Source organism: Macaca thibetana, chromosome 3 (genome assembly GCF_024542745.1).
Source record: "Macaca thibetana thibetana isolate TM-01 chromosome 3, ASM2454274v1, whole genome shotgun sequence".
Lineage (NCBI taxonomy): Eukaryota > Metazoa > Chordata > Mammalia > Primates > Cercopithecidae > Macaca > Macaca thibetana.
The window spans coordinates 154,780,766-154,798,760 of record NC_065580.1 but is presented as its reverse complement, the minus strand read 5'-3'; the positions used below and the strand labels follow the sequence as shown (position 1 = coordinate 154,798,760).

Sequence of the window (17,995 nt, the reverse complement as noted above, 5' to 3'; positions counted from 1 at the left end):
CATCAGCGCTGCGAGCTACCCTGCCCACACCTGAGCGGTGTTCTTAGCCTCAGGTGACCCACGGGGTTTCTTCTTTATGAGGGGAAAGGCCTGAAATTCCTTCTCATCCTCTGTTCAATATTTCTTGCGATATCAGACTAAATGCACAATTCTGGATTGAGCTGACCCTATTGATTCAATGGGAACGTGCCCACTCGGAGGAGGAGGGAGAGAGGAGGGGAAGGGCCGGGAACCGCTCTGCGGGGCCTGGCAAAGGCACTCGTGGCCCCAGGCGCAAGAGCCGCCTCCGGGTTTGGCAGAAGGGGTTGGAATCTTGGATCCTCTGCTGACCTACCGCATGGCCTTGGGCAGGTCATTAACCCTCTCCAAGCCCTTGTATGTCACCTGTAAAAGATGGAGAAGGATGCAGCACTCGCTGCTGTGAGGCCTAAGCAGAGTGACAGGAGCAAGGCTGGCACCGTGCCCACCCCAGTGAACTTTGGCCTGGCAAGGCCCATTCTGTGACTCATGGCCTCTGCCCGGGGACTGGGCTGGCCCTGCGTGTGCCTCCTTCAAGGGCACATTTCTGCAGAGGAAAAGTCTCCCAGCCCCCAGCGATGCTGCTGTGTCCCGTGACTCTTCCTAGGTTTTCACAGTTGACAGGTATCGGTATCTTTGTGAAGCACTGTTAGCTAATGTGGGAAATGTAAACATTCAGTGCCTTCCTGAAATTCCTTCTAGGCCGGAATCACCTTGTCCCAGGGGCGGGCTGTCAAGCCGGCCACAGCAGCTAACAGGGCTCATGGCATTACTGGGGGGCAATCTCCATCTCAGAAAGGTGTCTTGATTTTTCCATGGGCAAAGGAATGTTGCCTTCATTTCCAAGGGAGGAAACAGTCCTTTTTATTGTTTGTTTTGGAAAAGTTGTATTTCTTTGTTTAAAAATCAACACCTTTGGGGGTTTACTTTTGGAAAAGTTGTATTTCTTTGTTTAAAAATCAACACCTTTGGGGGTTTACTTTAGATTTAAAAGCAGTTATCCCTGAAACAAAAGGAAGGGGGTGTGAGGGAGCTCCTAGGAGCCCTCCGCCATGTCCCGGTTCTGATCTGGGGGCTGGGACCCCGTTGTGTTCGATCTGGAAAAGCACATGAAGCTATGTGTTTACGGTCTGCACACTTCTCTGTGTTTTCTACACCTCAGCAACGTTTATAGCAAAACATAATTACTCAGAAGTGAACACAGCAGTCATGTTTCCATGGCCATTGTCTATGGGCTTCCTGATGATTTCTGTCCTGTCCACTGGGGAGGGGTTTGTGCTTATGTAACACAAGACAGAGGGAGCCAGTGACCCCATAAAAATGCCTGAAGTAGGTTGATCCTGCCATTACACTCTGGGGAGGGGCCAGGCAGCTGGGCCTGCAGTGGCCTCTGGACATTGCCTGATGGCTCTGGTCCCAAAGGGGTCTGTCCTCTCAGAAGGGAGGTGTAGGAAGAGACAACAAGGCCACAGCGTTGCCTGAGACAGGATGTTGCTCGAGGTTCACTTGTGCCAAGAGCCCTTCCTGTCTTGTGAGCTCCATGAACATTTCCTTCCAGTAACCACTGTGCAGGCTCCATTCTAGGCTCATGGGGCATGATAATCAAGAAGCTAGTCTTGCTCACATCCTCACAGAACTGACATTCTCAGGGCCTCAAGGGCAGTGACAGAGCCAGAAGCAGAAGACGACGTGCGTCATATGGCGGCTGTGGGATGCCCGGCTCATCTGGGGTGCCTGGTTTGGGGTTGGCCAGCTGGCCTTTAGGAGGAGCAGCTTCATTCCAACATTGTCTCTTTATATTCATGATCACTGGAATTCAGGACGTGTGCACAGGCTGTCTCTGAATCTCTAATGTGCTAAAAGTGGCTCATTCTGAGGGAGGGGATAACTCAGGAAACTCTTTAGTATCCACTTAATTTTAAACATTACTAAATGCTTCATCTGCATGGTTTTTAAACATCTGTTCATCTATCCATCCATCTGTCCATCCATCCATCCATCCATCCATCTGTCAATCTATCCATTCATTCATCTATTCATCCATCTGTCTGTCCATCTATCCATTCATTCATCCATCCATCCATCCATCCATCCATCCATCCATCCATCCATCCTTCCATCCTTCCATCTATCAATCCAGCTATCCATTCATTCATCTATTCATCCATCTGTCTGTCCATCTATCCATCCATCCATCCTTCCATCCTTCCATCTATCAATCCAGCTATCCATTCATTCATCTATTCATCCATCTGTCTGTCCATCTATCCATCCATTCATCCATCCATCCATCCATCCATCTACTCATCTGCCCATCCATCCATCCATCCATCCATCCATCCATCCATCCATCCAACCATCCAACCATCCATCCATCCATCCATCCATCCATCCATCCATCCATCCATCCATCCATCCAACTGTTCATCCATTCATCCATCCATCCATCCATCCAACTGTTCATCCATTCATCCATTCATCCATCCATTCAGCGACACTTGAGTATCTGCACTGGGCTAGGGCTGAATGTTTAGAGATGGGAAGGTGAGGTTTCTACTTCTCAGAGGATGCTGGCAAAGGAAAGGTGAAGGGTGAGAGAGAGAAGGTGGGGAGAAAGAGAGAGAGAGGGAGAGACAGAGAGGAGAGAGAGGGAGACAGAGGAGAGAGGGAAGGAGGTGGGAGACAGAAGGCCATATGGGGGAAGGGGGAAGACCCGGAGAGGTGGGATAGAGGAGCGCTCTTTGGGGTGCTGGTTGGTGTGCTCTGGGGAGCTCTCTCAGGGTCTTGACTGGGGGCACGTGCACAGGGAGGGTTGGGTCTCGGGAAGCCTTGACAACACCAGGACTCCATCTCTGGCCTTGAGGCCACTAGCTCTCATGGTTTCTGCCTGAGGTGGCAGACAGTAGGTGGGAGGGTGCCATGCTCCCCGGCCAGCCTGGGCTCACACCCCTCTCCTTGAGTACAGTCAGGTCTGAGCAAGCTCCATGGAGCCACCGTCTTCTGGAGTCACTGTGTGAGGGACTTTGGGGGCCCACCTCTTGGGCCCTTTGGCTGAGCTCCTTGGGACCAGAGCCAGCTTGCTGACGCTCGCTCGTGCTGGTCCCCCATCCCCACACGGGACAGCTTCATACCATCTTTCCAAGTGCGCATAGGGGTTCTTAGGAGCTGCAGCTGTGCTTGGGCAGGGTTGCACCCCTGATAACAGAGTCCAGAGTGCTCAGGCCCTCGCGGCCCTCATTCCGGCACCCACAGGTCTGTTTCCTCCTGGAGGCTGCATCCAGTGCCACAGCCCCGGGTGGCGCTTTCTCTCTAGCATTGTGCTCTGCTGTGGGTTGAGCTGTGTCCCCCCAATAGATATGTTGAAGTTCTAACCTCTGCTCCCTAAGAATGTGGCGTTACTTGAAACAGAGTCACTGCAGATGGCATTAGTTAAGATGAGGTCATGCTGAAGTAGGGTGGATCCCTGATCCCATATGACAGCTGTCCGGATAAGAAGATGGGAATTTGGACACAGAGTAACAGACACACAGGGGAGAGGCCCACGTGCAGACAGAGGAGAGATCAAAGGGAGGCAGCCACACGTCAAGGAACACCTGGAGCACCAGCAGCTGGCAGAGGCAGGGGAGGTCCTCCCCTAGCACCTTCAGTGGGAGCACGGCCCTGAGGACACTTCCAGTGAGGACTTCCAACTTCCAGGGCTGTGAGAGGATGAGCCCTGGAAAGAGGTCAGCTCTAACACACCGCAGGGCGGCCTGACCACTGTTGCCTTCTCAGGCTTTCCAGATGTGCACCTCTGGTCCACTACACCGGACTGTGAGCTGGCTCAGGACCACAGGCTGGGATGGCCTGGAGACATTTTTCTCCACCTCTTCAGTCAGTGGTGTCCTGCCAGCCCTGGCCACCCCCTTAGCAAGGCAGCCCCTTAGCGTGCTGCCATAGCTTGCCCCTCGTGGCTTGAGAGATTCATCTGCAGGCCTCCCCTTCCTAGACAGGGTTCTTCTCTCTTCAGCCTGGGTAAGTGGGCTTGCTCTTGGTTTTGCTTTGACAGTGGACTTGTGAATTGCAATATGAGTTTGGGTGCGGTGGCTCACGTCTGTAATCCTAGCACTTTGGGAGGCCGAGGTGGGCGGATCATAAGGTCAGGAGATCGAGACCATCCTGGCTAACACAGTGAAACCTTGTCTCTACTAAAAATACAAAAAAAATTAGCCTGGCGTGGTGGCGGACACCTGTGGTCCCAGCTACTTGGGAGGCTGAGGCAGGAGAATCGCTTGAACCCAGGAGGTGGAGTTTGCAGTGAGCTGAGATCGCACCACTACACTCCACAGAGTGAGACTCTGTAGTCCCAGCTACTTGGGAGGCTGAGGCAGGAGAATCGCTTGAACCCAGGAGGTGGAGTTTGCAGTGAGCTCAGATCGCACCACTACAGTCCAGCCTGGGTGACAGAGTGAGACTCTGTCTCAAAAAAACTAAAAACTAAAATAAATACATAGTAAATAAAATAAAATAAAATAAAATAATTGCAATATGAAATTCAGCCATGGTGAGTCTGATTAGGAGGGTCTGGGATCACGGGGCTTCCACTGCTCCTTTTATAGTGAGTAGCTCCGAAGGACCAGCGTGCTCTGTCCCCGTCTCTCCCAAGTATGCATCATCTTAGCGAACAAACCGTAAAAGCGGCAGAGATAGACTCTGTGGGTTGTCTTCGGAATATCCCAAGGGATTTGCTCCTCTCTGATCATGTAGGTCTGCGGCTCCAAGGACAGTCCGTCACCACGTTATCTGGAGCACTCTTCTGTCATCCTCCCATCTCTGTCCTCGGGCGATGACCACAGCCCCGGGCACTGCTAATTGTGCCCCTTGCTAAGCTCCCACATTTTGTGTTATGGAGCAAGGATTTTCACAGGCTCATAGAGCATTTGCTTCCTTTCTAGGATAGTTAAGACACTAGAAACCATCTTGTCCAGTTCCCTGTTTTCAAAGACGTTGATGTTAGGGTCCCAAGAAGAAACGTAGACTGCCAGTGTCACTTAGGGAATTAATTCCTGAGCAGGTGTCTGGTGCCTGGGGCCCTGCTCAGACCCCATTCTCTCCTCTGGTTCTCGATGGCCCTCGCCTCCCATTTCTTTCCATTTCCCAGAGAAGTCTGGTTGAACTTATGGCTTGTTTTTGCCTTAATTAACTATGAATTTATCTCCCTTAAAAAAGAGATTAAGCTGCATCACTTCTTCTTAGCGTGCAATGCTCAGAGACAATCCAGCAATTGATAAAGACTTTAGGGTTAGTCTAGGGAAGCGGAGGAAACAGGTACTGATTAAAGTGGAATAAATGGGGAGCGGAGCCCTCCTCCCACCCAGGCTCACAGAGGCCAGCCCTGCCCTGCCTAGCGCTCTCATGGGTTCTGGTCTGCGGTTTTTATCTGAGTTCCATTTAGTTTCTGGTCTGAGGCTCTAGTCTGGCCTAGGTTCTGTCTGGGTTCTGTCTAGGTCTAATCTGGGTTCTCTCTAGACCTGGTCTGGGTTCTATCTGGTCTGGTCTGGGTTCTATCTGGGTCTGGTCTGGGTTCTATCTGGGTCTGGTCTGGGTTCTGTCTGGGTCTGGTCTGGGTTCTGTCTGGGTCTGGTCTGGGTTCTGTCTGGGTTCTGTCTGGGTCTGGTCTGGGTTCTATCTGGGTCTGGTCTGGGTTCTGTCTGGGTCTGGTCTGGGTTCTCTCTGGGTCTGGTCTGGGTTCTGTCTGGGTCTGGTCTGGGTTCTGTCTGGGTTCTGTCTGGGTCTGGTCTGGGTTCTGTCTGGGTCTGGTCTGGGTTCTGTCTGGGTCTGGTCTAGGTTCTATCTGGTCTGGGTTCTATCTGGTCTGGTCTGGGTTCTGTCTGGGTCTGGTCTGGGTTCTCTCTGGATTCTCTCTGGGTCTGATTTGAGTTCTGTCTGAGTCTGGTCTGGGTTCTAAGTTCTGGTCTGGCTGTTCTGGTCTGCGGCTCTGGTCTGGTCTGGGTTGTGTCTAAACTCTGGTCTGGGCTAGCATCTGGCTGTTTCAAATACTGAACCTGGGCATCCTGCACGGGGCTGATGGGCCTTCAGTGGGCCTGGCTCTGGCAGTCTCCACACTTGTCATCCTGGGCGTTTATCCCAGCCAGAAAAACAGTGGAAGACCGCACGCCCCGTGAACCAGAGCCCACAGGGACAGGGAGGCAGGCGCATGTCCATTATGCCAAGAAGTGGGCTGAGCAGAGCTCAGGGTGGGTAAGTAGGGCAGGCGGGGCAGGATGGTCCCATCTTTGCTTTATATTTCTATAAGAGGAACCAAATGCAGGGCTCTGCGGGGAGGATGATTTCCTTACATAAATAGAGAGGGGTATGTGTGTGCTGGATACTCAGGAAACCCAACTACGACAGGAAGCCTCTAACTGGTGTTTCTTGGGCCCCTCAGCTTGGGACTCACTTTTAGACCTGCACAGGGTCGCTGTTGCGCCCGGGCTGTCCCACAGCAGGGCAGACTAATGTTTACTGGACTTTGCTTCCAGAGCCACTTTTAAGATTCTTCAATCCCAAATGCATGACTTTTAAAAAAAAAAGAAAGAAAGAAAAACAGGTTTCTAATATTAGAGAAGTACAGCCCCGAATTGGGCCTTGGGTCCACTGCTGGACCCCATGAGGACCAGGTGGAGAGGACGCCTGCAGCCCCAGTTGTGTGCACTCTCTGTTTGGTGTATATTCTTGCAATTCCAGTCTGGTGGTTCTCAATAGCAAGACCAGCCTGAGACCACCTGTCCTGCTTTTCCCATGCGAGGGTCGAATGCTCCCGCCTCCACACCCTGTCCTGTTCCTGGGGTCCTGGGGGTCATCGCAGCCTGTGTGTGCTTCCTCCAGCCGGGGTGACCATCCAGTACTCCAGCCCTGCGGGTCAGCCCCAGGCACTGTCACAGGTGAGAGCTCAGAGGCTGTGCCCAGCAGGAGACGTGGGCCCTGCCTGTCCTGGACGGAGGGAGAGAGGCTTCTGAGAACCTGAGGCATGGCCATGGTCAGACGATGGCTGCTGGTGAGCTCAGTGACCGGGCGTCTTCAGGCAGCTCGTAACTTTGAGAGGACACAGCCTAAGGGAGGTTTGCTGGGGAGCAGCCTCACTTCCACCCTGAATAGACAAGAGGCAGTAATTAGCAGGTACCCAGCATATAGTGCTTTCTCGGTGATATCATGTGAGTCCCCAGGGGCCTGGGTACTCCGTGGTGCAGGGAGCTTGCTCCTATGGAGGAAGGATCTCTGTGGTCCCCAGCTCTTCCGTCTGCCTGTCCACTGAGGGGTACCCGTAGCTCAGCATAAGGGCTGTTCTTTGGGTTCCTGGTCCTCCTCCAGCCCTGCTCATCTGTTTAGGCCTCAAGTGCTGTGTGTTTGTAAGCATTGTTATTCACGGTCCTGTTGTACAAGCTGGTTCACCTGCAGTTCTGAGCTGCTCTCCAGCCCCCGCCCTTTCTTCCTGTGCCCCTACCCCCGCTGGGATGACTCTCTGGCCCTCCCTGGGGCGACAACCGCCCTCTCTGTAATGAGTGGCAGTCCCGAGCTTCCTGACTGGCTTCCGCAGCTCTCCGACTCCCCTAAACAAGGCCTCAGGGACTCCACATCCAAATTAAGGCGGCACCTGGTGACAGGTTGGCATTTTCCGGTGTCCTATCTACGAAAGACAGGAAGACAGCAGGAAGCAAACTCCCCTGGGCCAGACTCATGGAAACATACAGGCTTGTGTGCCCAGCTGGGGACCGGGAGAAAGTCGAAAACATGGGATTGGGTCAAGGACCCCACGTCTCATTAGGTGCCCTGAAATGCGTGGGAGCTGAAGTTGCATTCACATGATTCTTGATCATTTAACGGTGGATTCTGATCTGGTACTACACTGAGACGTGCCCCTGGATTGGGAGTCATTATCTGTGCCTCCAGTTGCTTTTGTTTTATTATTTACAGCACTTTTAAACAGTCTAGCTGAAAAAAATTAACGTGGCTCTGCTTGGGATGTGTAGCTTTTCTCCTTTTATAAAGCTCTGAGATGGAGACTTGGCAGAAATTCCAAAGCAGTTTGGTGTGGCTGCAAAATGACAAACTTTCTTAATTATTAATTAAGGGATTAATAATATATTGATTATTTAATCATATGTTGATTATTTCTAAATAAATCATACATACATAATTTATACTTATATAAATATATAAAGCATAAATAACTTGTAGATGCAGTCAGTGAATTATTAATTAGTGCAGACACGTGCATAGCATATCGGGGGAGGAGCAAGCCGGTAGCGCTGCAGCCCAGAGCTGGCTTCCGCTCACACTGGCCGAGGGCCTGGGCAAGTCACCTGGGCCCACTGGACATCGCTTCCTCACTCTGAGACAGGAATGGTGGATTCCTTACAGACTAGACGATGAGTGGGAAAGTGCTTTGTAAGCGCTAAAGCATTACACACGTGCTGGTTATCATCATTATTATAACCCGTGAAATGCAACTGAAGACATAGACCAGGGAATTCAAAAGACATGAAGTTCATGTTCTTCCCTGGAATGCAGCCTTTTCTACCGTGCATGTCAAAGGTTGCCTTCGGCCTCAGTCGTGTGTACTTGAACATCTGCATATTTACTGCATTAGAGATAAAACAAAATGAAACGAATATGAATATGATCTGCTTTTTGCAGGATACAAGACCCTTCTGAAAGGAATTTCCGGGAAGTTCAATAGTGGTGAGCTGGTGGCCATTATGGGCCCTTCCGGGGCCGGGAAGTCCACGCTAATGAACATCCTGGCTGGATACAGGTGAGCAGCCCTGCCCGGGTGTCAGGCCAGCAATGGGGATAGTGGAGCTCCTTCCGTCAGCTCCGTCACCTGGAGCAGGCTGTGGTCTATGGCAGTGACCTCTGAACGCTCTGTACACACAGGCTCCAGCGGAGCACAAGGTGGATTTAGGATCAGAAAGCTCTGGAATCTGTGAAGGAAACTGGGTCCAGGGGAGAGAGTGACCTTGAGAGGTTGCACTCGCCAAGGGCCACGTGATGGGTGGAGACCCACACTCAGAGAGGGGTCCCTGGGCACAGTGGCCACAGCAGCACCCTGGATGAGCTCAGCCCAGCCAAAGGGACAGGAAGAGGTAGGAAGGTCAAGGTCAGGGTGGTCAGAGAACTTAGAGAGAACAGGAGTGAACGCAAGTTGAAGAGAGACAAGGCATTTTCGGAAGAGGATGAGAACTGTTTGGCTGAGGCTTGTGGTGGTCTTAGTTGTTTAGAAGTTTGAGCTGGGTGTGGTGGCTCGCACCTGTAATGGCAGCACTCTGGGAGGCCGAAGTGGGTGGATCACCTGAGGTCAGGAGTTCAAGACCAGCCTGGCCAACATGATGAAATCCCATCTCTACTAAAAATACAGAAAAAGTAGCTGGGCGTGGTGGCAGGTGCCAGCTATTTAGGAGGCTGAGGCAGGAGAATCACTTGAACCCAGGAGGCAGAGGTTGCAGTGAGCCGAGATCGTGCCACTGCCCTCCAGCCTGGGTGACAAGAGCGAGACTCCATCTCAAAAACACACAAACAACAACAACAACAACAAAGAAGGTCGGCGACCATTGTGTCCAATGTCATCCATTTGGGAATGATTAGAAAACTTAGATTAGAATCTTTAGAAGTGTTTAGAAAATGCTCTATTAAAGTCAGTTGTTTTCATGTCTGATTGGTTTTATTTACTAACTTTGGCAAATAGTAATAATAGTAACAATTTCATTTACTGGAAAAATGGCAAATATCACCCTTTTCCTTAGAGCTTCTGAATTACACCTTAATGCCGGAAATTGGGATTCGAAAAAATCTCACTTATGGCAAATTCCTGCCTGTGACAGTCACATCTAAAGATTAAAGCTGAATTCTCAGAGTGACGCAGGGCTAGAGGGGAGTGAGTATTCCTGCAGGCGTGGCGGTTTCTCAGTTCCTCAATACACTCACAGCTCTTTGCAGCCTGTGTGGGTGCTTGGCATCCCGGACCTGTGGAGAACACTCAGGACAGGGCCTTCAGACCTGGGGATCCAGGGGAAGCAAGTTGACCCCAGCCTGTGCCCGGAGGAGAGAGGGGACCCAGCTGCAGACCCACAGTCATAGTAACAAACTGAGTAAAGTTGGAAGCTAGACACGCTTTCATTAGTCTCCATAGATTTGCGTCTGTTTTATTCTCCATAACATCTAGGAGGTAGGGCTGGAACGACTGGATCCTCAGAAGCATAGTGTATAGCCTGCCTGTGGCATGCACCAGCTCCCAGGCTGCACTGATGCTCCCACGACGGCAGGTGGCAGAGGCGCACAGTAGGTCTGCAGTGAGCCGATGAACCAGCTAGTGAATGAGTGTGCCTGGTGAGGCACTGCCCGCCTCACAGGAGCATCCGGGAGGTGCTCAGCTTGCTCAGCAGAGAGAATTCTCCCTGGTGAAGAAGGGCCATGCACTCGGCTGAACCAGTCCAGGCCCCTCTCTGCTGGTGCTCCTTCCCAGGCCTGAAGTCTGCAGAGGTCTGGCCTTTGGTCAGTTGGGTGCAGCCTGAGCTACACACAGAATTGTTCAGAAGCCAATGGTACAAACCCCCACAAATCCGGGGCCTGTACATCCCGACCTCACGGCTGTGTATAGGACCATCCCTGCGTATCTTTGTTTGGTAGGTCAAGAAAGTGCTGCCGTTAACCCTAGTATAAACATGCCATCCCACAGAGGCCTGTGTGCAGCTTTCTCTTCCCACTGGGCGCTTTCTCTGTGGAATTTCTTCCTCCTGATTGCTGCAGTGCTAGCGAGGTCCGGTCCCTTTCTGCCGCTCGGGGTCCCTGTGGCCAGTGGTTCAGCTGGGAAGATGCTGGGAGGCAACCCCGCTCTCTGGCTGCCCTCTCCTGCCCCGGGAGGTGGAGGAGGAGCAGGAGCCCGGCTGACGGCTTCTCCTGTCCTTGGCTCTGCAGGGAGACGGGCATGAAGGGGGCCGTCCTCATCAATGGCCTGCCCCGGGACCTGCGCTGCTTCCGGAAGGTGTCCTGCTACATCATGCAGGATGACATGCTGCTGCCACACCTCACTGTGCAGGAAGCCATGATGGTGAGCTCCACCCCGCCCCGCCCCGCCCCGCCCCGCCCGCCCCGCTCCGCCCCGCCCCGCTCCGCCCCTGCCACCTGCCCCCAGTCCCCACATTAGACACAGCACTGGCCAAGTGCCCAGCTGCGAGGGACCCAAGGGCTCTGCCACACAGCCTGCATGGGATCAGCACCCTCCCTCTAGTGGAGTTCTAACACCAGACTTGCTACTGGGACAGGTAGCGTCGTCCCAAAACCCCTCAAGACTGTGAGTTCATTGGACCTTGTTTGGCAGGGTTGGGGTCAAGTTTCTCAGAAGGTTATTAACCCGGCTGGCTTGGGTGATCCTATCCAGGGCAGCCACCATCCTATTTCCCCTGCAGTCCAGAGCTTGGGATTCTCCTTCCTGTCAGCCATCCTTGAGTTCTGTGTCTTTGGCCCAAGCACCCACTCACCTGATGCCTTGCTCAGGACCCCAAGGGTCTATTCCTCTGACTCACCTGCCTCCCAGGTGGGAAAATGAAACCAGCAATGGCCAAGCATCTCCTGGGTCCCAGGCCCCGAGCGCATAGCTCTACACACACCAGATAGGTCATCCCAAGAAAGTGGATGGGAAATGGAGCTTCCCCCAGTCAAGCCAGGAGCCCAGGGTCACACGGCTGCTGATGGCCACACGTGGCCAGAGCTGTCTGCCTCCAAAGGCGCACCTTTAATTGCCAACTCGGCTTCCTTGCCGTACACCTGCTTTACCCTCACAGCCTCAGTGTCCTCATCTGCAAGACCGTAAGGGGTTGGTGTAAATATTGAAAGGAAAAATACAGGGAAGGTGGAGTAGAATTCTGGCATACAGTTGGTGCCTAAGCAGTTCAACTTGGTCACTGTTTCTTTTCACTCCTAGTAAGCCTCCCCATAGTGTCTTCACTTATGTCTTCTGTGGATAAGTCCATTATCTGGGGAAGTTTAAAAATACTTTTCCCTCTTGGGGCCACAGAAGTGTCCAGTGGATATCCTCTGCCTGGGTTTCTGGAATAGCTGGTTGTGCTCCTTGGACAGACCATGACCCAGCCAAGTGCCATGCCTCTGGGCTTCCAGGGCCCTTTTTTTTTGAGACAGAGTCTCACTCTGTCACCCAGGCTGGAATGCAGTAGCACGATCTCGGCTCACTGCAATCTCCACCTCCCAGGTTCAAGTGATTCTCCTGCCTCAGCCTCCCACGTAGCTGGGACTACAGGCGTCCACCACGATGCCCGGCTAATTTTTGTATTTTTAGTAGAGATGGGGTTTCACTACGTTGGCCAGGCTGGTCTTAAACTCCTGACCTCGTGATCTGCCCACCTCGGCCTCCCATAGTGCTGGGATTACAGGTATGAGCCACCGCTCCCGGCGGGGACCATTTTTTTTTTTTTTAAGGCCTAACTCATTGTACTGATACTGCATGGACCTAATTGTGAGCAGAGGCAGCCATAAGAATCGTCCCATTAAGAGGAGATTGAAAATCAGCGTGCAGCTCCAGTTGCCAGTCGTGGCTGGCTTTGTGTGGGGGACTGTTTACATTTCTGCTTCCTCCTTGTTCGCTGCAAAAAAAGAGTCCTCAGCCTTCATGTCTCTCCTGCTACCCTAGGGGGACATCCTCAGCTTGGTCTGCTCTGTACTTTGGTCAGTAGATGGGGGTTCGCCTTCGTTTTCCACCTGGAGAGACCCTGACGTGGGTTGGGCAAAGCTTTCTCCCCATGGTGTCTGAGGGTGGCAGCGGCCCAGCGTGTCATGTGAAGGGCAATACCAAGGGGTTCTTAACTCAGCAAAGAGAAGCAGGTTACATTTGCAGACACATGATCTGCTCCCTAAGCTTCTTTGTGGGGAAACAGGAAGAGGAGAACCTGTGGGACTGTTCCCAATCACGTTCCCTGGTCTTGTGTGTTCTGTGGGTAAGCGGACGCCATTCCCCTGGGCCCAGCCTCCCTGGGTGGTGTATGCCCCGTGGAGCCCTGACTGTTGATCTGGCCTCCAAATGGACGTTCAGGTGGGGCACAGAGGATCTCTGAGGAGTTGGCAAACAGCTGCAAAGCAACCTTGAAGTTTTTCTTGACCCTAATGTTCACTGTTCCATGTATGCCTTAAGTGCAAGCTCCATGCACACTCTATTGATTCCTGAGCAGCTCCTGCATCTTGCGTAGCCCGAGTTTGGCTTCTCAGTGAGTTCTTGAGTGAACCCCATGGCCATGTGCTCGAGACTCTTCGCTGGGACCCCAGCTCAATGGCTGTATTCTCCGCACATGCGACTAGGGACTCCCGCTGTCTTCTCCCAACTTCGCCACTGAACCTGCTGTGAAATGATCTATTTTCAGAATCAAATTCAATTTGATTTTGATTCTGAGAATTTCATGAGGCCCTGGAGAAATACTTTGAGGCTATGGTACGTGTTACCACTCAAGGTCCTGTCTCACACGGAGGAGACGTTGGCCACCTGTTGCGGAGTCCCAATCCCACATCAGACACAGTTGTGCATTTTTATGCTTTTCACCCTCACCACCAGGCAGACTGAGAAATGGCAGACAGTGGCACATGGCAGGCAGCTGGCCCTGCCCAGGACCGTGGGCCTGACCTGGTCCAACTCTGGGGCCTGAGACCTCTTTGCCACCCGCCGCCCCCTCCACCACGCTGCATCTCACCCTCTCCTCTGATCCTCACAGCAACTTTGCTAGCTAATGGGGTGGACAGAGCTTCACCTCACTATTGTGCCTGTGAGGAAACGGAGGCTGCATGTTTGCCCATGACCACAGGAGGCAGGAGGGTGGAAGCAAGGCCAGTCCTGCACAATGACGATCTACTCTAGGTTTTCCCAAGCGGGGCCAGGAGCCCAGTGCTGTGTTAGCAAACGGGATCTCAAAAAACACAACAAAACGCGGCATCCTGGTGTGTCGCCCTCGTAAATTCCTGTGTTGTAAAGACTCTCCCTGTGGATAAGTTCAAGCCTCAGCAGTTTAACAGGCGGTTTGTGGAATTCCTAATTCGCAGCACTGGTTCTGCCCAGGCTGGTCGCCAAGCCCCTGATGCCTGGGGCTGTCTTACCTCTGAATGGCCCACATCTGACTTCTCTCCTGGGTACAGCAGAGAATTCAACTGAGACAGCAGGAAGCATAGCACATGGACTGCTCTCCTGCGATCCTACCATTATTAAAGCAGGGGGCATTGGAAGCCAAGAACTCCTGGGTTTTCCATGGTGATCAGCTAGCTGCACTGTGGCTAGTTGCACCGTGGCTAGTGGCACTGTGGCTAGCAGCACCGTGTCTAGCTGCACTGTGGCTAGCGGCATTGTGACTAGCTGCACTGTGGCTAGCGGCATTGTGACTAGCTGCACTGTGGCTAGCTGCACTGTGGGTAGCTGCACCGTGGCTAGTGGCACTGTGGCTAGCTGCATCTTGGCTAGCTGTACCGTGGCCTGCAGTGTGGGCATGAGGCTCACACTGCCGGTGGCCATCTGTTCTGCTTTTACACTGTTGTCCGTGTCCCCTGCAGGTGTCGGCACATCTGAAGCTTCAGGAGAAGGATGAAGGCAGAAGGGAGATGGTAAGTGGGTTGTTCGGGGCCCACAAGTGGTCCAGAAAGTGCAAGAAGTGCATGTGGACAGTGTGCCTGCCGGGGCATTTTGGCACTGGCTTTTCTTTGTTGATTTGTTTTTGCCTTGCCTTCCATATGTGGGACAGGTGACATTTCAGGGAATGCTATGGCCTGTGGCAGCCAGAGGCCAAAAGAGGCACATCTGGTGCACACGTTCATGGCTTTGATTCTCAGATGCAGGAGTCAGAATGTAACGTGAGGGACAACAACCTTGGCACTCATGGGGCCAGAAGATGCCAGCTTCAGGGTTAGACTAAGAGTGCTGCCCCTTTTAGTGTTTAATATGATCGATATTAGATTTTTTTATAAGACAGTAACAATGAAGATGGTTAGTCATTCGTTTAAAAATAACCACTCTCCACCCACCTACACTTGCAAGAAGAAATTTAGTTCTTACGTGTTATTAACCAGCCTCTTAAAAAAGAAAATAAATATGTTTCCAGGATGGTGAAGGCTTTCTAATCCCTTTAGCCATTTTTTTTTTTTTTTTTTTGGCTTCCTAAACCCAGGGAGCAGGGATAGGTGCAGGTGGGCAGAGCCAGGGGGAGCAGTAGAAAGCTACACGGAGGAAGGAGCAGCCTAGACTCACACACCCTCCACAGGAAAGCCACTGTCCTGCTCTCCACTGTGGCGAGTGCTGGTGGGATTTTCAGCGTGAGATGGAATTTGGGGAAACCCCCCTTCTATAAGATTATCTTTCTCTCCTAACACCCTTAAAGGACCACAGTCCGGCAGCTGAGAGTGGGGTTTGCTGGGTTAGTGCCAATGGCTCGACATGGCCCTTTGTGTTCTGGTATAAAATGCAGTGATTGATGGGATAGAATCAAACATGCTGAGAAACAGTCACAGCAATTCTATTTCCAGCCTTTCCCTGTCTCCTGTCATCTGTAATAGCTAATATTAAGTAAATGTAAACCACTTTGGTATGGAAAAAAGAGCTGGATAACCTTAATGCTCCTCCTCCCCCAGCAACTGTGCCCTTCGAAACTCAGGATTCAGCCCATGTCATCAGGGCTTGGGGGTGAGATGCCCGGTGCAGGTAGAAAGAGCCCAGTGTCTGAGAGAAGGAAAACAATTCTTTGTTGCTACAGAAAACATTTTGTGTGGAATTCTTTTATTCTGCTATTGAGAAGAAAATGGATGAACAGAGCCCAAAAGAGAGAAAATGTGGAAATTACAGGTGTTCCTGGCCCTTCATGGGGGCAGAAGACCCAGCCTTGTGAGTTTATTTTCTAGGCTGAAAAGCGAGAGCCCTCTCTGGACAGTGTTTTCTAAACAGTGTAACATAGACACACCCCCCCACACACACACCACCTCCCACGCCTGAGTGTTACTTATACCAAGTTATGGAAGATGAGTGTTATGGCCTGAATCCCCCCAAAAAGATGATACATTAAAGCCTACACCCCAGAAACCCAGAATTGGCTGTATTTGAAGATCGGGTCTTTACAGAGGTAATGAAGTTAAAATGGGGTCATATGGGTGGGCCTCAGTCCAGTCTGACTGTGTCCTTGTAAGAAGAGGAGAAGAGAACCCAGACACACACCAAGGGATGACCCCATGAGGACACAGGGAGGAGGTGGCATCTGCCAGCCCAGGAGAGGGGCCTCAGGAACCAGCCCTGCTGCCCTCAATCTCAGACTTTGGCCTCCAGAATTGAGACAGGAATTTCTGTTGTGGAAGCTGCCCGGTGTGGGAGATTTCGTTACAGCAGCTCATGCTGACTGAGACGGCAGTGAACGTTAACAAATGAAAGCCTTAGTTCCAGGCACACAGAAGAACACGGAGAAAAGCAGGTGTCACAGTTGAGTCTTGGCGGTCTCCCATGGGAGATGAACCCAAATCAACAGAACAGGGCCCTGGGCTTGAGCCAGGGCCACCTCCACTCTCCCTGTCTGAGGTCAGCTTTGCCACCCCCCAGTCCTGGGCCCTCCTTGCCATCAGCTGCAGGACAAGAGGAGAGGCCGGCAAGAGTGTGCAGCGCCCCACGAAGCAGAGGCTTTTCCATCCGGAGACTCAGGAAGCTGCTCCTCCCGAAGCCTGGAGGACAGCAGTGCCCCTGGGACCACCTCTCGGGGCCCTCCTTCCCACCCCCCGGCCTCCCTGCTTTCACAGGGTGTCGGAAGCACAATCCAATCTCTTTGCCTCGGATAGCCCTCCATCACGGTCCCGAAGGCCCTTCCAGACGCTGGCCTGCAAGCTGAGGGGCGGCTGTGGGGGCTCCAAGGAGTGACGGCGAAAGTGGTCACTGATGCTCAGTGTGGAGGAGGAGCCAAGAGCTCTGGAGGGGGAGGTGCTGGAGAGAGGGAATTCTGTCTCGCTGACCCAAACCAAAGGCCCAAGGCCAGAGCAGACGGTGGAGAGGGTCTCTGGGATCACCGGAGGCAGGGGGAGCAGACGCAGGAGGCAGAGGGTGGGGAGACTTGCTAACACGGAGAGGCCCTGGGGTGAAGCAGAGCTGAGCACACAGGGGAGCCCTCCACCCTGGCCTCCTGGAACCCACCGGATGGCCTTGGGCCGCTGCCTGCCGTGCCCCGAGCCGATCTTCGCCTATAACGTAGGGACAGGAAACCAGGCCCCACCTGCCTTTTGGGGCAGTGCAACCTGAATTGAATGGATTCTTTAAGGTCAATGAGCTCGATGGAGCCCATGTGATCCATATGGGAGGAGCTGTGGGATTGCTTCCCTGCAGCATAAGGTGACAGCCACCAGCCTCTTCTGGCATAGCTGGCAAAAGTCGCCCTCCCCGAGGGCTGGGTGCACAGTGAGTGCTGCTCAGCAGGCTCCATGCCAAGGACACAGCAAGCCAGGCCCTTGGACTGCCAGAGCCGGAAGACCCAGAACAAGCTGGCATCTCGGTGGAGAATGGAGGCGCCTCCCAGGAGTAGCTACACGAGGCCCAAAGGCAGATGGCACCCATAGGCGTGTGTCCTCGTGGTGCCTGGGCCCTGCCTAAGACACGGCCCGGACAAGAGCCTCCAGCTATTTTCAACTGGGTTTATAAGGGCAAAAATATCAACTCACATGGCTGAATCATCCCTGAGGAGTGAGCCCCTGGTGCCGTTCTCAGATTCCTCTTCGGCTGGATAGAACAACACAGAGAGCCCTCCCCACAGGACCTGGAGGCCACACTGCATCCTGCACATGCTTCTCACCAGCAGACCCAGCTGTTCCTCAGCCATGGTTCAGGTGCCTCCCTGACGGGCCCACCATGGTGCAGGTACACACCTCCCTGACGGGCCCACCATCAGGATTGCTTCAGAACACGGCAGCAACTTCATGCTTCACTCACTTCCCT

General features: G+C 52.8%; 1 protein-coding gene across 4 annotated transcripts in view; it reads left to right on the top strand.

The window, feature by feature from the left end:
- The window catches only part of ABCG1 (ATP binding cassette subfamily G member 1), a 76,828-nt gene that overhangs the window by 42,511 nt on the left and 16,322 nt on the right, over window positions 1-17,995 (top strand). For all 4 annotated transcript variants that reach the window (XM_050785681.1, XM_050785679.1, XM_050785682.1 and 1 more), the window contains exons 3-5: window positions 8,695-8,812; window positions 10,972-11,104; window positions 14,596-14,646. In XM_050785681.1, coding sequence (XP_050641638.1) covers window positions 8,695-8,812; window positions 10,972-11,104; window positions 14,596-14,646 — 302 coding nt within the window. The remainder of the gene's footprint in view (window positions 1-8,694; window positions 8,813-10,971; window positions 11,105-14,595; window positions 14,647-17,995) is intronic.